Below are 23,677 nucleotides of genomic sequence, written 5' to 3'. Positions count from 1 at the left end.
AGATTTTCCCAGTTAATATTGTTACAAATTGTAAAATATTCATGAAATTTAATAGTTAAATTCTTCAGTCTCAGAAAATACCTTTCAGACAAGAAACAATTGCATGCTTTTTTTTTTGAATAAAAGTACAATTACTAGAATTTGGAATATTGGAATACTATTGATATAGTCTATAAAAACAGAAATTTGAAAGTCTGTCAACATTTTTCTTTCTTTCTTATACCAAAGAGAGTTAAGGCAGGGTGATCCTGAGTTTCTTACATTTTCCTGTTTTAGTTACAGTCACTGCATACTGTCTTTATTATATTGTTCTACTGCTTCTTAACAATTTCTATAGAAGTGCAAGTAAAATATATATTATCATTTGTATTACAGATTAATGCAGACACCTATGACTGGACATCTGGTCTGAGTTCAACACAACCAAGGATCACTTGTATTGGTCCTTTAACAAATCCATCAATCCTTAGTTTGGTCATCAAGAACCGCAAAACTGCTGTCCACGTGGACTGGTGCTGACGTTTCTCGTCCATCTGCAAGGGCCTCTCCATCTAAACCTAGAGACATGGCCACCAATGGAACAAAAGTAGCTGATGGGCAAATCTCCACAGAACTCAGTGATGCTTCAATTACTAATGATAAGCCCAAGACTTTAGTAGTGAAGGTGCAGAAGAAAAAAGGAGATATTCCAGACAGGGATGTCTGGAATGGAAAATTTGATTTTCTTATGTCTTGTGTTGGCTATGCAATTGGTTTGGGGAATGTGTGGCGGTTCCCATACCTGTGTGGGAAAAATGGAGGAGGTACATATTTAACTTATATGTAATTAAGTGTGGTAACTATATTGGATGAATATAGACAAGGGGCACATGATTAATATAACATACCTTAACCTAAGTATCAAAATGTATGACAGGAGTTTTAGCAAAACCAGCCAAATAAATTTTACACTTGAAAATGCTACTGCAGTTGTTCCACCCCTCATTATCTTGTTCCTAACAGGTGATCATCTCATTTCTCCTATTTGCAAAAGTATTTGATAAGTTTGGCTTGTGGAGAACTTGTGGCCCTTCCTGGAGAACAAGCCTCTTGAAAACTCATGTCCTTGTCACCTCTTTTATCTATTATTGCAGTGCACTCTGCTTGGGGCTACAGCTGATATAAAATACTGGTTGGGCAGAGCTAATATAGGTATTGTGACCTTTGCAATGGTTACCAATTGGCTTCCAGGTACCATTCAGAATTGTATAAGCCCTAGATGGCTTGACAATCAGGTACTGCATCAGCTGTCTGGTTCAAACTTTTGTATAGTGATGCTAAAAGAGTATCTGCCATAGGGAAGACTTGGAGGGGTAGAAACCAGTGCATTTTAATAGTAGCCTTAATTTCATGGCATACCCTTCTCTCTTGATGTTTAAAAAGGCCTTGAAAATACTGCTATCTAAAGAATCTTTTAATAATTGAGGATGTCTTGAACATAATAATGCATGTAATGATATATTGCTTTTATTAGTTTGTTGTATTAGTTGTTTTTTTATTGAAAATTTTATAAAGTTTTACAATATAAATCCCCCCTCCCCCCAAACCCAACCCTCCCTCCCTCCCCCACCCTCACTTCCCAGAGCCAATCACAGGATTAACAATAAAATAATCATAATCTAACTAACATTAATCAACTATTAGTCTAACAAATCTATAAGTTCCTTTAACTCTCTTTTAAAACAAATATACAATTATTAAACATCATTTTGACATAATTTTAAATATTAAAAATCAGAAGTTCACTCAAAAACCNATATTTTTTTGTTCCATATTTCAACTCAATATAAACAATCCATCTTCTCCAAACCAATATATATCTTTCTTGTGAGTAATCCTTCACATAAGCGGAAATCTTGGCCATTTCAGCTAAATTTGAGACTTTAACTACCCACTCTTCTATAGTAGGTATACCTTTCAATTTCCAATACTGAGCAATTAGCAATCTTGCCGCCATTATAAGATTTAACATCAACTCTGTTTCTTTTACATCCAAATCTTCCAAAATACCCAATAAAAATATCTGTGGTTTAAACTTTATCTTTTTCTTAAAAATATTTTGAATGATTTGGTGTTGTATTAGTTTTTATATTGTAAATACTTATGAATGAGTATACTTATGAGTGAGCATGACAGTGGAAAAAAGCAATAAACCAATCAGCGATACTGCACCTTGGAACAAATTTACATTACAAACAATGTATTTGAATTATTATCTATGTTTACATCTTTCAGAGAGGAATAGAAACAATGCCACCAGTAATCAAAATAACAGTAGCTGTATAATAGTGGCTTTTTTTTTTACTCTTTGTCTTCCATATCATGAGGACTACTGTGGCTGCTTCATATAATGATATATAATTATCATGAACAGCAGTTAATTTGTGTCTTGTTTATTCTGGAACCATCTGCTATAGTCTTTTACCAGAAAGCAAAACTAGACTGGCAGAACTGATTTCTGAAAATTAGAAATTGTGTTGCTTGGGGGGTCAGGATTAAATTGGGGTGGCTGCTCAAAGCTCATCCTCAATGTGAGAAAAGCAGTGTCCTTGTGCCTGCTAACTACTCTTGTTTTAAACTTTGCTCCACTATTCTGAATTGAAAAAAAAAACTGGAAGGGAATTCAGATACTAGGTTTCTCCAATTTGAAACATAAGTGTTCCATATGTAGGGGGAAGTTGTATCGAAAAAGTCTATCATGATCATGTTATCAGTTCGAAAGCTACAGTATATAATCCCAAGCAGTGCCTCACGCACACAAAAACTCAATGGATCTAGAAAAGGCTTATTTTAGTTGCATGGTGCACAAAATAAAAATAAAAGGAATGAGTTCCCACATTCCATAACGAGATGGGAAAAGGGAATAATCTAAATTGTATAAGCAATATTTTTTTATCTGCATTTAATGTTAATGTTCTTTCAATAATTTTTCTGCCTGGTATTTTTCACTCTTAAGAGCCATTTTTGTATCATTTCAGGGGCATTCCTGATTCCTTATTTCCTTACTTTAATTTTTGCGGGAGTTCCCCTGTTTCTTTTGGAATGCTCACTTGGCCAGTTCACATCCATTGGAGGTCTTGGAGTCTGGAAGCTCGCACCAATGTTCAAAGGTATAATTTTGTATTATATGCATTCCTATTAACTCTGAGATGGACTTGCAAATCTAGGGAAGACCAGCTGTCATTGGAAATGAAAAAAACATATTCTAAAACCCTTAATGGGCTGCAGGAATGGAGCTGAATTCTTCAGCTGAATTCTTTCCTCTCAGGAGGGGGAGTATTGTGATATTTCAAGATTTCAGAATAGTGTCCCAAGTTTTCAGCTCTGTTGCTGCAGGCTGGTTAAGGATTTGCTCTCCATTACAGTATTTAAGAGAAAAGGGCTGCCTGCCAGGAGGATTTCAGCTCCATGTGAAAGAGTCCACAAGTCTTAAAGTTGTCAAGGTTGCAGACCCCTGATCTATACAGATCAATATTATGCAGGCATTAATTTTCCCTTGATGCTTCATAGAAGTGAAAGTTGAAAAAGCAAGACAGAAAGAGATTGATGCTTTTAAACCTTTATGATGTTGGAGAAGAAACCTGAGTATACCATGGATAACCCAGAAAACAAGTAGGGTCAGGAGCTCTTGCTTGAAGCGCAAAGGACTCTGCTGGAATTATCATATTTCAGATGCATCGTGACAGTGGTTCTCAACCTTTTCTTCAGCACAGACCTCCTTTAAATACTCTTTGTGGCCATGGCTATGGACTACCAAGACTTAACTCAAGATTTAAAGCACTAGACTGCATCAAGCCTTCGTGGATCCCCTGTGAGGACATTGTGGCCCACCCAGGGGTTCCGCAGACCACAGGTTGACAACCAGTGCATTATGAAAAGATTTAGCTCTCTGAAGATGATTTTAATTCTGGGAAAGATGAGAGGAAGAGGACAACCAAGATTAGGATGAAAAGACTCCGTTGCAGCAGTGATGGATAAACCATTAGGATTATGCTAGAGACATGCCTTCTGAACAAAATCTATGTGTTTGCTAAGAGTCAACATCAACTTGATGGAACATAATCAGAACAAAGAGGACTTCAATGTAGTTCCCACCCAAGAATCTCTAGTCATTCTTTCAGAACAACAAACTATTCCCTTTTATTTCTGGTAGTTCATAAATGTCCAACCAGATTTCTGCCCACTTTCATGTGATTACTGAATGTCATTTTATAAATATTCATTCCCTCTTATTCTCTTCAGTACATATAGTCTCATTTAATTTATCTAGCCCTTTTTTACTCTTTGAACACAAGCAGAAGGTGGAGTTTAATCTCATTAAGATGTTTTGGAATGGTAATCTAGATACTGTTCTGTTAAGAATGGCTATAATATTCAATCTTGATCTAAATATAAATGTAGAAAAAGAAACTATTTTTTAAAGAAGAGTCTTATAAAAATAATAGCCTTATGCTCTGCTATTAATAATGAATAAATAAATAAACAAATCAGTAATGTTAATTTTTCCTACAGGTGTGGGATTAGCTGCTGCTGTTCTGTCCTTCTGGCTTAACATTTACTACATTGTGATTATTTCCTGGGCCATATATTACTTATATAACTCTTTTACTACAGTAAGTGACCTTTCTTCTTTTATTTTAAAAATAACTGTTTAAAAACAGCTTGGTTTGATTCATACTGCCTTAAGGTATGTTAAGTTACAGACTTAGATCAAGGAATTATATTTCTATCCATGTTGAACTTGTCTATTTCATTGCTTTAGGCTAGATTTAATCAAATAATGTTAATTGCCATGAATCAGTCCAGATAATTTTATTTGTCTTAGCAATAATATGTATATTTACAAAAAGAAGAGAAGCCATACTAAAGCACTACCTAAAAATGGCAATCAGCAAGATATAAACTAAACAAATAGTATTACCCTATTAAAATATTCACAGGCTAGGCAATATTAGAACATCATTTAAAATGGGATGGCTAAGTGGAAAATAAACTTCTCAGTCTATCAGCTATGTCTTATACACAAGCAAGATTCAAGTTTATATTTCTAACACACACAGAGATACACATACAGACACAAACACAAACACACACTCATCTGCTCTTAGTCTGAAAGTCATGCTTGTGTTTATTCATTCATTTATGTAGAGTCCCAGTGACACTGAAATTTGCTTTTGGCTGCTTGCTGAGAAAGTTATTATGAGCAACCAAATAAAAATTGGCATCCAGCTTTGACCCTTTTGCTCATGCTAATCTTTCCTGCTGAAAAGGTGAGGGGTAATTCATTGCCCAAGGCCACCTAGTGAGTCATTTGCTGACCTGAAATTTGATTAACCTGTCATTTTTGGGCCCATACAGAACTGAAAGATATTTTCCTCATTATAAAGAAGAGTAAATATATTTTGGTGGCAAAATTGTAGCTAAGTTCAAAAAAAAAATAGTTTGGAATAAATATGTTTTAGAAGTGATTAGAATAATACAACTTTTCCACTTTCTCTCTTCAGTGAGTTTATTGCAAAACTGTATTTGTGCAGAGACAAAAAATAGGATGTACCAAACACTTATGATTAATAGGATCTATGCTGCTTATTTATCCATTCATTCAATAAGTATGGCCGCCCATATCAAATCTAGGTAGGTAACAATATTTAAAAGCAATATAAAATCCACCAAATCAATTGTAAAAAAAAACTATAAATACTGAGAGAAGAGAATATTTGTAGCTCAAGGTTGAACTGTGAGTCCATGTTGCTATCTGAGCTTGATGGCTTTCTTGCAGGCGTCTATATACCATTCAAAACAGGTAAAAAAAGACCAAAACACCTCCTCACCAGCCATCAACACCCATAAGAGCAGAGATTAACACCAAGAGTAGCACTAGACCAGGGGTAGGCAACCTTGGCTCTTTTATGACTCGTGGACTTCAACTCCCAGAATTCCTGAGCCAGCCATGCTGGCTCAGGAATTCTGGGAGTTGAAGTCCACGAGTCATAAAAGAGCCAAGGTTGCCTACCCCCTGCACTAGACCAACAATCAAGAAATAAACAATATCTGAATTAAGGAACCACCAAGAACATTCCCAGCAACAGTGACAGGGAAAGCTACTAATATATAAGAATAAAAGCAAACCCCACTCCCTTCTAGCACTGATGATGTTACCTACTTTATTAATGAAAAATCTGCAAGAAAACCACCAAGGTCAGTGAGGATCAAGAACCCCACAAATTTATAAATGTTTATAATTATAAATATTTTCTTGATTACTGAAAATTCTATTTAATTGATTGAGGGTCCACAAAACACAGAATAAAGAATAAAATAAAATCTATTTTTTTATCTACAGAATCAGTCTACAGTTATACCCAACACACTTACAGACACTGAGGAAGGTCCCATTTTGGTACACGTCCATAAATAATTATGTTTTAAAGTAGTGGAGTAAATAAGTTTCCAAATAAAGGAACACCTTTAAATTATGAAATATTGCAAGAGACAACTGTATAGTTGCACCCTGTTTGGCAGTGACTAAAAGGATGGATGGATGCTCTTAGGTAGCCCCAATCTTTCAAATTAATATATGTAAAATGCAGAAATGTAGAAGAAAAACTACAATATAATCATGAGCTTTGGAAAGAAAAAGGTCTAATTCATAGATGTGATGAATTTGGGGGAGAATTTGGCCAACTCAGAAAATTCCCAGAAGGACATCTGGATCGAGATCACGCAGTCCAGAGCTGGAGAGGAGAAGAGGGAACAGGTTCAAGAAAGCCACACTCTAGAACAGTGTTTCTCAACCTTGACAATTTTAAGGCATGTGGACTTCAACTCCCAGAATTCCACAGCCAGCATTGCTGGCTGTGGAATTCTGGGAGTTGAAGTCCACATGCCTTAAAATTGTCAAGGTTGAGAAACACTGCTCTAGAATCTCTCAGAATATATCTAGTAGCTTAGAAAGTTATAACTTTAATTTGACAAGATTTTGTCAAATTAGATGTAAGCAAATAAAGGTTTTATTTGACTGGATCTTACTGTCTCATCTCTGGGCTTGATCTAACACTGGTGAAATAAATGCAGGACTCCATTATTGCAGTAATTCATCCTTTCATCTTGGTTACTATTCTAGAAAAGCAGATAAATTTAAGTTATGTTGTTCTCTCAAACACTGTTTTTATTCTTCTGTTCCAATTCTCTCTGTTTTTTAAATCAGACTCTTCCATGGAGTCACTGTGATAATCCCTGGAACACAAACCAGTGTTTCTCCAACTACAGCATAGTAAATAACACCAACATGACAAGTGCTGTTGTGGAATTTTGGGAGTAAGTCAAGAAGTCTACACCTTTTTACTTTCTATAAATGTCCATTGTCACTTTCTCAAAACCAAATAGAATATAATTTTTTCTATATTTGTTCTCTGCTTTTAGGCGTAACATGCACCAAATGACAGATGGACTGGAAAAACCAGGCCAGATTCGATGGCCATTAGCAATTACTCTGGCAATTGCCTGGATTTTAGTATATTTCTGTATCTGGAAAGGAGTAGGCTGGACTGGAAAGGTAAGAGAATATAAAACATTGCATTGCAGACTGAATCAACACAGTATTCTGAAAAATAGAGGTACAGGTTCTCTTGATGTCTTTTGATGAGACATCCCCTCAAGAGATTTACACTGTATTTTAAATGCTGTAGCATTTTTAATATTTATTTTCCACATCTATAAACGTAATTAGTACATATGGGTTTCATTTATCATGGCATTGTATTGCACAAGGTGATACTATTGATATTATTGTAGATACTTAAAATAGTATTGTATCTTTCACATATTTCAAGTCAGAAAATTAGGAACATTATGTATTGTATTTCTTAAATCCAATTTTAAATTAATTGAGAGAGAGAGCTTAACATAACAATTACTTTCAAGTTATTCTCTTATTCTTTACATTAGGTGGTATATTTCTCTGCCACATATCCATATGTCATGTTACTTATCTTGTTCTTCCGTGGAGTAACATTACCTGGAGCAAAAGATGGTATTTTATTCTATGTAACTCCTAAGTTTGAGAAGCTTACAGACTCTGAGGTAAGTGGTCCCACAAATAATTTTGTTATAACTATTACTGACAATCTCGTAGCTATTCCTCCCACTGTATTCATCATTGACATTCTTTCTAATTTTGAATGATTAGCTACCTATCCTAATCTTATTGGAATGGCTTTATAATTCTTCATTAGGTCTGGTTGGATGCTGCCACACAGATCTTTTTTTCCTATGGTTTGGGTCTTGGCTCACTGATTGCCCTTGGAAGTTACAACACATTCAAAAACAATGTTTACAGGTAAAACAATTACCATTCTGTACTAGCCTTGTGTCCTAGATATTAAAGTCACAGGAAATTGATCCAATTCATAGAATGTATAGTGTCGATGATCTACTCTAGTTATTATACACAAGCACTAGTGAATTCCCATATCAAACGCAGAGCCCTATTGAATATGAACCCTTGTTAAATAGGAAAGGGAAAAAATTAAAATAGAAGGCAAAGTTGTCATTCAAATGTTGCTCAATTGACCACCATAATTGTTGTTATTTCTGCTTGGCCCCCTTTAAAGACAAAAGTCAGTCCATACATACATACATAAATACACACACATCTATATATACATACAAGGGACAAAAATATAAGCAAAATCAACATTAATGGCAGCATTAACAGAATATACTACCAAATAAAGGTCATTTAATACACTAAGAGAAAGCTTCAAGAGGATGGGAATAATGAAAGGTGACTCTCCCCCACCCTATTTTGAAACTAACCTTTAGTGATCAATGAACACACAGGTCTGAAAATGTAACTGGCAACAGGCAATGTGCAAATAATGTGCAATTATTTTATTATTTTATTTAAAATATTAAAGTTGACTCTTTATGCAAGTTTTTGGAACTCAGGACATTTAGAGGAATAATGACAGCTTTGTATGATGCAATACCTTGGCTATTCCTGGGTGAGGTTCATTATATTAAACCTGTAATAACAGATGAGTAGTGCATGTTTTCTCCACAAGCTTTAAAAGTATGGGGGCTTTTTTAATAGAAAAAACTTCAATAAAGATTAAACAGGAATACACTGCAGATTTTTAAAGGGACCAATTGAGGGAGATTCACTCCTTCAGTTCTTCAACAAGTTGGACTAATTGAAGTCAATGAAGCTTTTTATCATATCAAATCATTGTAATTCATCTTCACCTGGCAAACATTTCATAAGTTTAAGGTCCCTGCAACTTTCACACTCCTATTAGAAAAATCATCATCCAGTGTTGCACGCTACAGATAATCTTCCCTGGCAGTAGGAATATGAATAAAATATCTGGTTTTTGAAGTGATAATATCCCTCCATCCCTCTCTCACTTTTCTCTCAGGGATTCTATCATAGTATGCTGCATAAACTCTTGCACAAGCATGTTTGCTGGTTTTGTTATTTTCTCCATTGTTGGATTTATGGCTTACGTAACCAAACGGCCTATTGAAGAAGTTGCAAAATCAGGTATGTTATTCCTTACTCTGTGTTATTGTTTTAGTGGTAAAAAAATTGGTAAACTGAAGTTTTCTAAAGTTTGCTAAGTTCTTCTAAGGGACTATGGTTCAGCATGTGTTTTTCTAACCAGGTAATGTTAAACTAGCTGACTGTTCAAATGTGGAAGCAACAAAATGAACAGGCAGGATCCTAATCTTAAAACTCTACTAAATTGGAGAGCAGTGCATCCCAGATTTACTTCAAAATATCCCTTAGACCGGAATCTTCTCTTTGAATACTTCCTTCTACAGAAACTGTTTTACTATACTATGCAAGAGAACTAATGTTTGATAGTTGAATGGAGTTATAAGAATGAAGACTCAGACTATGTGCTTATTTATTGCCAACTAGGACCGCTTTTATCTGCATAAGTGGAACATCAATACCGGTTGCATGCCTAGCAAAATACACAGTTCATATTGACATGTGGCATCTTGGCCATCAAACTTCAGAGGTCTGAAAGCAAAATGTCAATCAATTATTCAGTAGGGATTCAAAGATGAACTGGGAAATAATAACACATCTCAGGAAGAATATTGTTGAGAATTGGGCAGCATACAAGCTTAATACATAAATAATATAGGATGGTGGATATATCATTGCCCCTTATATGGATCACAGTTAAAGGAGCTAGAAGGAACTTGTTTGTTTGCTTCCAGGGGACAAAATAGTTAGCTTCTACTAACTATTAACCTACTCAGTTCAAAGGCAGCATGCATTAATCCAGTGTTTCTCAACTTTAGCAACTTGGAAATATGGTGACTTCAACTCCAATAATTCTCCAGGCAACATACTCCAGCCAGCATACTCTAATTTCATCTATCAGCCTGGCATCCACTGTTATTCAACAGTAATATGTGGAAGAGAAGATCAGTCATTTATCATAAACTGTAAAATTAAATAATGACTTACTAGTTGGCTTAAACCAGTGGTCTCCTTCCTTAGCTTCCGTCACACCTCATTTCTTTTCTTTCATATGCCTTATTAACTTTTTGTAAAAAATTACAAGCTTCTTTTTGCCAAATTATGTGAATTATTGGGAGAGATAAAACTAAAATAAATCAAATTAATAAGTGATACAAAGTCATGCACCAAATAGTACAGTTACTCTTGGAAATTATACCAATTACAGTTCTGGGTGCAAATGTAGGTTTTGAAAAAGTTTCCCAAAGTTTTAACTATTTTTAATATGCAGCTGTCTTACCAGGCCCCAAAATTATCAATAGTTCACAGGCATACTCTTATCTAGTGGGAATAACACTGGTTATTTAATATTATTACAGACTTTAGGTTTCTAATAGAGAGTAACTTCATAAAATGGAAAACTAGAAGCCATTCTGGTGATGATACTGCACTGCAGCATCAGTATTTAACATATTATCTATTGAATGAAAAAGCTCTTTAGTGATCCCCTATAATGAACTTTATTTTGGTTAATCATGATATTGCAGCTACTGTAATACTCATAAGTATTATATAATGGAAACATAGTATTAGGTGGCATCTTTCCAACCAAAACTGAATCATGAATTTTGTATTAAATTTATTTAAGGAACAAAAGTGTTCAATACTCACAGGTACATAAAAAAATTAACTTTGCAAAAAGTTAAAAATGAACATTTTCCATAAATTCAATCAGGGATGAAATGGAGTAAGACTAACATGATACAGAAGTGGAATGTCTCATCTCTCATCTATCTCCGATTGCCAGGATTTAACTGTATATCAAGTTAGCTGCAGATGGAATATGGATTAATGTAGTCAAACAGTTTAGAAATGCGTGAAATAAATGAAATGATTAGATTAAACTGCAGAGTATTTTTAATTAAGATTTAATAGCTGTTTTGGATAACCCAAAACTAATAGTGATTATAAAAGCAATGATTTGGTTCACATAATGCTAAACTATTATTTTTATTTAAACAGTATTGAAATAGATTGGTGAAGGTTTTGACTTGGTATAAAGTAGTTTTGTGGGTTGATATGAAACAACTTCATAGAATAGAATAGTGTAAATTATATTTACAGAGTTGTCCCAAAGGTGCTTTTTCCAAAAGGCAACTAGAATTGCCAAGCCATAAAGCCAAAAAATGGTTTTTTCTTCAAAAACATTTTGTTTCTTATCCAAGAAACTTTTTCAGTTGCTTTTGGAAAAAGCACCTTTGGGACAACCATAACCTGGATGATTGAAAATCTCCATAGATATTTACAGTGTTGTTGTTACTATGTGAACCTTTGAAAATTTAAAAATGAGCTCTGTAACATTAACTGCATTCTGCTTTTGTTTACATTTTAATTTGCATGCCATTAGTCACTTATTTCAATTCTAATAAGTAAATTTATCATTATATTTTGAAATATACTAAAAAGAATAATAAGGTCAATAAGTTTGTGTTCCAAAAGAGAACTTCAGAGACAATGAATTTTTCCCTCCATTACTAGGTCCAGGACTTGCATTTTTAGCTTATCCAGAAGCAGTGACACAACTTCCCATCTCTCCATTTTGGGCAATACTGTTCTTCTCTATGTTGCTTATGCTTGGAATTGACAGTCAGGTAATATTTTTCTTCTTCTTTATTATTATTATTCATGGGCCCATTGTATATATTCCATCTCATGTAATTATTTCTGGGCAATTTATATGACATTTCAAGTAAGATAACCTTTGGCATAGAGACTACAGGCAGCCTGAGAATGAATGCAGGTGTTCACATTGATGAGAAATTTAATAGACCCTTTCCAAAATAATCAACACATGCAGTCCCACCAACCAACACAAAAGAGCAGCTTCTGCCTCTATATTAGAAAATTCTGAGAAAATAGAGAACCTTCTGAGAACCTTCTTGTACCTTTAATCTGAGAGACTTGCTCAGAGAATCAATTGAGATTTAATTAAAGAGAAATTAACTCTTTCTGCCTATATTCCTACAAGACACGCTGATACGGAACCTTTCACAAAAAATTCCAAAATGGGGTGAACTGCAGAATCTCTTATGGGAATGTTATTATATTATGGCTCCATACCCAGCAGTTTTCATCTGCTAAACCAGTGGCCCCAAACCTTTCTAGTTTGGTGTACCGGGGGGCGGGGAGAAGAGAGTGGATGTTTTCATGTGAGAGGCAGGTGCACACATTTGCAGCTCCGTTTGCGCAAGCGGCTCCATTTATGCAAGCAGCTCCACGGCCTGGAGATTGGGGACCTCTGTGCTAAACCATTAAGAAAAAAAATGAATTAAAAATTTCCAAAACACTGAAAAACTACAAAGCAGGATTGTCCATGTGGATGTCCAGTAAACAGAAACAGTGGCACCTGGCTGAGAAATACCATGATAGGTTAATCAAAGTTTAAATAGACAAAAGTAAATACCTGTTCCCACTTCTAGAAATTTCATTTCTTGCTAACCAAAATTCTCCATAGAAATTGTTTTATCAGTATTAAAACTTTCATTAAAAATCAATAAAAATTAAGTAGAATAAAAATCATTACACTGCCAAGAGACATTTCCCATAGAAATAAAGTTTGTCTCATATGCCAGATTAGAATTATACCCTTATTTTCTTCTACCAGTTACTTTTTAACATATGTATAAAAGTTGCCCGATAAATAAGCTTCTAAATGGTTTAAAAATATTCTTATACTACTTATGAAATAGTCAAACATTCATTTTATCAAAATATAGGAGAAACAAATTAATTGATCAGCTACAGCACTACAAAAACTAACAGTCTATACCCCAAAAGCCTTCCTAATGTCAACCCAAATTAAGGTGAATGTTTGTATACCTAAATCTAGTTTCTTTGTTTGATTTGTGTGTAATTTCTACTTCCATTTTAGTTCTGTACTGTTGAAGGATTCATAACAGCACTAGTGGATGAATTTCCAAAACTGTTACGCAGTCGAAGAGAAATTTTCATTGCTCTTGTGTGTGTTGTGTCATATCTAATAGGATTGTCTAATATTACTCAGGTAAGTCATATAGTGGGGATTATCTGTCACAAATTTGATATAATTGCATTTTCTCCTTTGAACGAAGAGTTAAGAGTTACATTCATGATTTTTAGATGAAGTTTTTACAACAGAAATCAGGATCAAACAGAAGAGTAGTTGAGAAATGGGTGAAATAAGCAAGACTTTCCAATTCTAGTTCCTCAGAGTTATAGGAAAGTCCTTGAAGCCTGCAAAGCTCTTTCCTCACAATACAGAGATCCTCTGGCGATATGGACCTTTGGTCAGCCCAGAGTTTGTTAATAGGAGAGATTTCAGCTTTTAATATTATCTAAAGAATTTGAGATTAGCACAGTGTAGTTGGTTACAGTACATTGAAGCATATTTTATTCAAAAACTAAACATGTTTCACAAATCCTATTCTTAGTAAGAGGACTGCAGCAAAATCATTTCATTATTAGCCAATAAAGTCAGCTAGAAGAATCACATAAAGGCCTTGTTATTATGAATACTGTAAATTCTCCCATTGCTTAGTTTGAGAATAATATAAAATATCAATTTCTTGTAGCATGTTACATAATCCAAAGTAAATACTTCTTATATAAATATAAAATACACAAGTAAAATCATATTTACCTTATTTTCAAAGACAGTTCTGTCTATTTGCTTATATTAAAAGCCATAATCAAGAATTGGGTGGAGAGGAGAATATACATATAGAACATTAAGCAGCATATAATGAAGTCATATATTTGGGAAATCAAACAAATGGGTGTACTTGTCTATGAATAATAAATAAATTATTGTAGTCCGTACTACAAAATAACATAAAAGGAACCTCAATGAAAAGTAAGCATAAACAGAAGTAGACATCTTAGAAAACAGCTTATGACTTGATTATCACTTTCCCATTGTAGGGTGGACTCTACGTGTTCAAACTTTTTGACTATTACTCAGCAAGTGGAATGAGTCTTTTATTCCTTGTGTTCTTTGAGTGTATCTCCATATCCTGGTGTTATGGTATGTCATGTTTAGTGTTTTATTTGATTAGAGTTCAAGGCAGTACATAAGAGTTTTTCAGTCATTTTATCCCTCAAACAATCTTATAAATCAGCCCAAATTTTGAGGGGAAAAATGTCTGCCCTTAACTTAGTTCAATAGAATACCTGAGCATGAAAGGCAATTTTAGTCTATTGCAATTATTGATTTTCATTCTGTTCACCCTCAAACCCAACATTGATATTACCTGCCCCAATGCATGAAAATATGTGTAGTGCATCTCTCAGGATAATATCTCATATATCTAAGGAGATGTATGACACACCACTGCAGCAGACCTCTGATGGACAAGCAACAATCCCATCTTACGAGGGTTCAATTTAAGCCAGGTTTTTCCCATTCCACTCAGACTCTCACATCCTGCAGGTGCTGGGAAAGGCTGCCCTGAGGTAATGATGTAAAAGCTGGGTGCCATCAGTGTATTGATAATACTAAATTCCAAATTGCCAGGTGACCTCTCCCATTAACTTTATGTATTTAGGAGAGGGGAGAAGACAAACCCCACAGCACCCTGCAAAGGACTAAATATTGGGGTGATCTCTCTTTCCCCACCATCACCTACTGAGGAAGGAATGGAACCGTTGCAACAAATTGTGCTAAATCCCCAACTCCTGCAGATGGTTAGGAGGATACCATTTCAATTATTCAGATCCAATTGCTACAGTTTAACTTTGTCAAAGGGCTATAATCAAATGCCAAGATTATAGCCCAGATAGTTTTTATGGTCTGTCAGATGCAGAAGATTCACAAACAGTGCAAAGTTCTTTTTCCCCCAAAACACTATTTTCAGGGCATCTCCAATAGATTTTAATGTTGCATTTGTTGATTTCTCTGTTTTTGTAATATAAATGTATCTTAGATACATACCAAAAACTCCATTTTCTTTAGAGAATGGCTTGCATTTGATCTTGCTTATATTCTCTCTAGACAGCATTGTATTTACAAAAAGATTTTAATATGGATAACAGTTCCTAATGTTATTGCCCCTAAGGAACTCTGTTTCTAGAACACTGGACACAAATTGTTGTTCAGACTACTATATGCTGTAAGAAAAGTTAGCTATATATTAGATATTATTTGGACTGCTACTCTTCATTTCTTGCCTCTTTACAAGGCACACATGTCTTCTGTCAACTCTACAATGAACCTGGCTGCAACCATTTTTCTCTTCATTCTAGGTTGCTACATAGAATGGAGGGAGGGGGGCTTGCCCAGGTGCATCACTAGTCAAAATAATTTTCTGTCCCATGGGAACCAAGGTCATCTACTGCTCCCATGATCAGCGACTGGGCATTGTATAAGAAAGCTCACCAAATGAATTTATTGGGAATCGTAGTGATGGCATAGTTTTGTGGGTGGGACATTATACTTTGTAACTGGGAAATTTTTAGTGGGAATTTCAGACTTGGTTTCACTTTTGATCGTGCCGATACTTTGTAACTAATAAACATGTTCTTTGAGGAATTTTCAAGTCTCGGAATTCTGCTTTATTTGTCTCTGTCTGTCGGAACCATGACATCTTCCATTGTTAAAATCAATCCTCCCTTCAATCGTGTTCTTTTCAGCAAGATCTTGCTGAAAGTTGCTCAGATATCTCCTGGGTAAACATTTAGTTTACTGTATAGATTACATGGGAACTACTGCTACTATAAGAGTTGCTATAAAGATTCTATAATGTATTGAATTAAGCAGATACACATACATTCATTATTGAGGACAACTAATATTTATTTGTTATTTTATTTATTTAGGTGTAAACCGCTTTTATGACAATATCCAAGAGATGGTTGGATACAGGCCCTGCATCTGGTGGAAGCTTTGTTGGTCTTTCTTTACTCCAATCATTGTGGCAGTAAGAAATAAAATAATTATTTTATCATATGAATGCTAATAATTTACCTTACCATTATGCAAAAGTATAATTTTAAATAAACCTCTTTCTATAATTTTGTAACTTACAGAACATTCATATTCAAAATATATTAACTGAAGAAGGATATAAGAACATCTCCTTTCTAAAATAATACGTCATATTTCATGACTGAGTGATTAATGTTTAAAATTCTTTGGAAATAATTATGTGTTCAACAGAGAAAAGATGACACCTTGATATTCTCCTCTTGCACGGATGAGGATTCACTCTTTAGATATGTACCATAAATGTAAACGTAGAATTCATCTTATACCCTAATTATGCAAACAGGAGAAAAGTATCTGTGGCCATTGTTTCTTCTCATAGACTCCAATATTCAACACCATAGCAGAATTTTGTTATAGTTAAGATTTAAAAAAACAATCTAGCCTCCCAAAACCCTTGGAACTTTGCCATAGTAAAAAAAAAAAAGCTCTTTTTTTAACTTAGATCAGGGGTGTCAAACTGCCGGCCTGCGGTCCGGATGCATCATACAAAACCACGCCCAACCCATTGCTGGCAATACAAAAAAGTCACGATACGTCGTGACACATCACATGACATTGCGAGTTTGACACCCCTGGCTTAGATAGTAACATATTACTTACTTACTAGAAACATTGATAAATTTGTTAAAGGAGCCACAAATAGGTACAGAGAAAGAAGGTATCTTCATATTATCCAAAAAGAATTTTCAGCCTTGGAAAATAAGAGCTTTATAAATTGCATTAAAGAGTTTATTATTTTTAGTAATATTAATTCCCAAGTTTTAATTTGTGTAGAAAAAGACAAAAATCTAGTTTTTCTTCATGTGATAAATGTATAAGCATAACTTCATATTTCATATTAATTTTTAAATCAGCTCTAACTAGGCAATTATAAAATTGACATAGAACAACATTTTGTAAAGGAGAACTCAACCTGATAGAGATTTCATTGGGTTCTGTCAACATGGCCAATTATGAGGCATTATGAAAGTTTCCTATTTTCCAACTAAACCCCAACTTTCAGGGTCTAGAAATACAATACAAATCTTTCCAGTAAGGTTTAGGCAGTCATGAAGTTTATTATTCTACCAGAAGTGATGGAATCCTACCCCTTGCCAACTATTATCTGCCAGAGTTTTCATAGTAGCTGCTATTCTTTTCTTCCTTTCTAAGGCCACTTGGCATGTGAGCAAATAGGTCTTCAGAGATATGAAGCAAGGAGGGACTAGCTTATCTTACTTAAATCAGTTTATAAAAGTCTGGGTTTTTTCCAAGCATCAATTCTGTGCTTATGTCTTAGGCCCCAAGTTTGAATATTCACAACAATCCTAAAAGCATTACAGCTTCCATATCTAATATAGAATAATATACAAGGTTCAGTTCACTTTATAAGAATCCCATTTTTCTTTTTCATTTGGCAATATGTCTTTTTACAAAATATTCCCATCTCTACAAGTCAGGGGTGAATATTGTTAATTCACATTGATATAATATATATATATATATTGAAATTTATAACAATAATTTAAAAATTATTTGAAAGACACAAATCTAACATGATTTTGCTCTTCAAAATGAGAGATATTAATCATTAATATTATAGCACACAAAAAAGAGTTGCCAACATACAATAAAAGCAATAAATAGATATTTGATGCATCTCTTTGTTCTCCCCCATACACATATACATAGCTATGTTCTACTGATGTATAAAGAACAATAATTTAAATATCATGTAAGCCAGGGGTGTCAAGCTGGCAGCCCGTGGGTCAGATGCATCAGGTACAGGCCATGCCCACCCCAACTCTGCAAAGGCAAAAAAGTCACAATACGTCACACGATCAAGTTTGACACCCGTGATGTAGGCAAACTATTGATAACATTAAAAAGAATGTTATAGTTTCCCTGAAAATATCAGAAAATATATTTTAATATCAGATGCAAAGGAAAGGCCATGTAGATTTGAATATAAAATATGTTACATTTTTTCTGTTTATAGAAAAAAAATATTTTAATAAGGACTCTCTAGGTGGACAAAAATGCCTAATCCAATCTAAACATCTAGCTCGGAGGTTCCCAAGCTTTTGAGCACCAGGGGCCGGTTACCTGGAGAGAGGTTTTTCCATGGACCGTGCGGACTGGTTGCTGGCATGCCATGGACTGGTACCGGTCCACAGACCAAGGGGTTGGGGACCCCTGATCTAGCTGACTGAGACTTGGCACTGGCTAAGTGTAGAAAAGTTGAAGAAAGAGACAGTGTGGCTAATTCTGGCTGCATAAGATCAAGTCTTAAAACAAATGCATGCAAAGGTAAAATTGAGAAGACAGCAACAGATAGCAAGTGCTGCATCTACAAAGAAGCTGAAGAAACAGTGGACCACCTGGTTAACTCCTGCAAGAAGATCACACAGACTGACTACAAACAACAGCATTTGCAAATAGCAACAATGGTGCATTGGGAGATCTGTAAGAAATATTATTTTCCTGTAAACAAGCACTGGTGGGACTATAAAATAGAGAAAGTTATAGAAAACGAAGAAACTAAAGTGTTCTGGGACTTTAGAATTCAAGCAGACGGGCACCTGACATAGAACATCCCAGAATTAACAGTTAGCAGTAAGAAAGACAAAAAAGTCTGAATAGTGGATATGGCAGAAGGTGAAGACAGCAGAATGAAAAAGAAAAAACTGCAAATAGAAGACCTGCAAATAGAATTAAAAAAATTTAAAAACCTGTGTCAAAAGAAAGCAAAGGTAGTACCAATAGTAATAGGCACCTTGGGTGCAATCTCAAAACAATTGGAACACCACTTGAACACCATCAGCATTGACAAATTCACCATCAGTCAATTGCAAAAGGCAGTTTTACTTGGAATAGTTTACATCCTGCGATGATACCTGTAGTGCCATCAAACATCCACATCTGCCTATCCATGGTCCTTGGAAAAGATTTCATAGGTGGATAAAAATACCCAATCTAGTCTCAACATCTGATTGATTATGCAACAAACCATAATAATAATAGTAAAGAAATGTTTAATTATTTTCTTTCAGTATTTACAACACACATTTGGTTGAATTCAATCTTCCTCCTCCTCCTCCTCCTCCTCCTCCTCCTCCTCCTCCTCCTCCTCCTCCTTCTCCTCCTCCTCCCTTACATGAGCCAAAACCAGAAGACAAAAGGCCTGAAAATTGAAAGAGGAATTTCAGCTTGTGCAGCATTAATGGATTTCTTACTCCTTTTCTGTAGCAAAATCATGTTGATAATTGGCTTGTGAACAGATCATTTTGTGAACAGATGTTAAAAGATGACAATCTTATGCAAAAAAACATACACTTTGGGAAATCGTACTCTTTGAGCACAATTACCTAAGATGTTATGCTCTGGCTTCCTGCTCCCATTTTAAAGTCATAGCATGATTCTGAACTGCAGAGATTTAATCCCAGAAAAACCAGACATTCCATGGTGTATGGTAAATAATATGAATAGTTCCTTGATTGCTCTGTTTAGAAGAAATATTAGAAGCATGGAATTTAGGGTCTGCAAACCTAATTTTTCTGTTCCTGTTTTTTTTCTGCTATCACATTGGTAAAATTTTCCTTTTTCCTTCCCCCCCCCCTTTCTCTTGATTCCGTCATTTGATTGAGTGTTTAGAATAACGGAAATAGTTGGTGTGAATTTGTCCAATTCTCACCATTTAACTGTTTCAAACAAAACATGATACTATATGAACCAGTGTATCTCTAAATTCTAAATAACAGCTTGCATTCTAATTAATTTTTTGAACATTTTGCAGGGTGTGTTTATCTTCAGTGCAGTGCAAATGACTCCTCTCACTTTGGGGAATTATGTTTTCCCGAAATGGGGCCAAGGTGTTGGCTGGTTTATGGCTCTCTCTTCTATGGTGCTGATTCCAGGCTATATGGCATACATGTTCCTTACTTTAAAAGGTTCCTTAAAACAGGTAAGCTGTCTTTCACACAATACTTCAAGATTCTAGATTTAGTGAGCACCAACTTCTATTATTTTTTTAATAAAAATATGAAAATATAATATACCTGTTACAATGTATTTTGGTCAGCTTTTTCCCTTAAGCTAATATTCCTGACCAGTAAAATAATAGTAATGATGAATATATTTTCTATGAAATAATAGTCAAATACATATTTTGATAAAATTACAGATACATATTCTCTATAAATAGAAAAAGTCGTAATTAAGCTCAAAGTATGTTACAATATAGAATGCCTATAGGTGTTCATTCAGTTCCTTTCCTTAGTAATTGACTTCTGAAGGCGATTGTGCTGAAATTGATTTAGTTAAACTAAAACTGTATTCCCATTTTATCCACAAAAATAGACTGCAGTTGAATGCTCATTTAACTTAGTCTTGCTTCTTTTCCTTCATTTGTTGGGATACCTTCCAGCAGATTATGGCACCATTTCCTCATTTCTTAAGAATCTTACATCTTTACATTCCTTATCCTAGTCCATCAAAACCTCATGGCAACTATCAAACATTTATACAGCCTTTCCTGATTCAGATAAATAGGAAAGGTAGATTAGAATATGCTCCAGAAACTGATTATTTCAGATCCCTAGATTATCATCCCCAGTGATGTTTATAAGCATTTGGGGGGGGGGGGGAAATGTGACATTTTAAGAACTGTCGTAGTGCCACGCTCTGATGGCAATGCTTAGGTAAGAGTCACCATAATCCAAATCCTCAAATTTCCATCCCATTGAACTGCTCCAGTAAATGATGAGATGTCCAAGGTTCTAAGAAGTCCAGAAGAATCAATATTATAGCACTTTGCATTTCTCTCATATGAACATCATCAAGTTGATGAATCAAGCCTGTTTCCATGCTACATATACATGTGGAGCCCAACTGAAATAGTTATGGAAAGTTGTCCTGCAAGCATGCTTGAAGTGCTTTGTCTAAGAAAACTCTTGTCCAAGAAAACTATATTTACATAATTTAGAAAACCGTATTTCCAAAATTTTGGAAAATTTTGTTTTCCAGAAATTTAGAGACCAAGATGTACTTCCTCAAGAAAAACCACATTACCATCTTTTTCATTTTAAAGACATATTGATCATTCCCTGGCCCTACCCTGCTGATTTTAACAGTCACCATAGAGCTGCAGTCTCTAGGGTTTTTGTGTTTGCAAATTGCCAGAGCTATACAGACAAATATACGTGGAAGTGAAAATAAATACGCATAACCAAAATTCACCTCTAAATACCACTCTAAATATTAGCACATGAATACAACAATTATTCTGATCATATTTAATTTTGTAAATCAGTTGCTGGTCTGGGACCACTGTTGCTTTACGGCTTCCTCCCTTAAAGAAACTCTAGTCTAGAGTCATCTATAGCAAATTGCTGGTAAAGTATTTCCTTGTTCTATCCATCTGCCTGAAGAAGGAAGCGAAAGCATATAAATGAAATTTAAACTGAAAACATTCAAGTAATAAATAATGACATTGTTGTATTTCTCTTTTCCTATGTATGTTAGCGTATCCAAGTAATGATTCAACCAAGTGAAGACATTACTCATCCTGAAAATGGACCAGAACAAGCCCAACAGAGTAATTCTGCAAACAAAGAAGCATATATATAAAATCAGTCTTTGAAGTGATTCTTCTGGGGGCAAATACACAAACACAAACACACACACACACAACAAATACACGAAACCCATGGTTGAATATTACCACAAATTTATGTCTGAGAATAAAATAACCTACCTCTAGTGGCACAAAAGACCATCACCACTATATAGGAAGCAATGTGGTATGATCAAACCATTTTGTGGGCTTAGTTGTTAACAATGTTTTGTGTTTCTGGTAATCCATAGACTGTTAACATTTTTATTCTCTCTCAGTAAGTGTGGAGTATCTGGAATTTATTAAAAGCACACATATGTAGATCATTTTTAATCTTTACATTTTAGTGCAACAATTTGAACTTTTGTGCTAGTTTTTATTAATAAATTTCTTACTATTTGATTCCCAAGCTGTTATTTCTGAGAACAGTTAAATTGGAAAGCTGTTTTATATTCACCAGCAAAGTGTTTTTATGAAAGAAATTTCCAGTGAAAATATTGCCCTAGAAATATTGACCAACTTAATTCTTGGGTTGGTTTTTATAATTTTCTCCTTACATGAAGCTATGTTTTAATCATTCTTATATGACTGCCATAGGCAATACTTCCACTATTTAGTAATATCTTTTGGGCCTCTGGCATTTAATATATTACATTATTTTGTAGTAATATAACTATCAGAATATTTTCAGTATAAGTATCTTTCAAAGTACTAGATGTTTTTAATAACACAAAAAAGTGGCAATATGACTACCTATTTCAAACTGTGATAAATCCCTCTCGAAGGTTAGTCCCATATAAACTGCATACATTATCATTTAAGCCATGTTTTACTTCATTTTATGTTATATAGTTATATCACTGATAAGTGCAACATATATAGCAAAAAGAACCAAACCAATAGCTTATATATCAAAACACTTCCCGTAGAATATAATTTAGGGCTTTAAACTTAGCACTTGGTTTGTTGGAGATATATCAATAATGAAGTTTTTGCTGGGAAGAAAATTGTAAAGCACTCTGAAAAAAAGATTTTTTTAATTGTTTATTTTATGTATGTATTTTTTATGGTAATGATGGAGACAATGAAAAAAATCTTGATGGGCTCCAGCATGCATTTTCCACAGGAGTTTAAAATATCTCTTCCAATGTAGAAAACTGCAAAGCTCTGAGAGATCTCAATAGCAATTCTTGTTTGGCAGCTATGGAACAGACGGTGGGGATCATAGGAAAATGATTTTAAATGGCAGATAAATTGTGCAATGAAACATACTTTTCAGCAAAATCTTGTGCAACATACAGTGTTAGATAACATACATTTTATGTAGACCTACTGTGTGAACAACATGTTAACTGTGAATGTTGGGTTTTTTGTTGTTTTTGTCTGAAGGTGACAAACATATGTTTTTGCAATAAGGTATTATTCTCAGAATGTCAAGCACATTATTGTAGCAAATATACATACATATATAAATATATATAAATATATATATATATACGTGCACACACATTTCAATCTAATAATAAAGCTTATAAAAAGTATTGTT

General features: G+C 34.5%; 1 protein-coding gene across 1 annotated transcript; it reads left to right on the top strand.

The window, feature by feature from the left end:
* The first annotated feature begins 565 nt into the window (after positions 1–565).
* Positions 566–22,145, top strand: SLC6A1 (solute carrier family 6 member 1). The gene is made up of 14 exons (XM_015831582.1): positions 566–803; positions 3,018–3,149; positions 4,552–4,652; positions 7,247–7,356; positions 7,462–7,594; positions 7,987–8,121; positions 8,274–8,377; positions 9,459–9,583; positions 12,056–12,168; positions 13,449–13,580; positions 14,477–14,579; positions 16,370–16,470; positions 20,314–20,481; positions 22,041–22,145. The coding sequence occupies exons 1-14, from the start codon at positions 566–568 to the stop codon at positions 22,143–22,145; spliced, it is 1,800 nt and encodes a 599-aa protein (XP_015687068.1).
* Positions 22,146–23,677: the final 1,532 nt, after the last annotated feature.

This window comes from Protobothrops mucrosquamatus, unplaced genomic scaffold (genome assembly GCF_001527695.2).
Source record: "Protobothrops mucrosquamatus isolate PMUCROS unplaced genomic scaffold, P.Mucros_1.0 scaffold_263, whole genome shotgun sequence".
Classification (NCBI taxonomy): Eukaryota; Metazoa; Chordata; class Lepidosauria; order Squamata; family Viperidae; genus Protobothrops; species Protobothrops mucrosquamatus.
The sequence above is the reverse complement of the archived record's forward strand: the minus strand, read 5'-3'. Positions and strand labels throughout refer to the sequence as shown.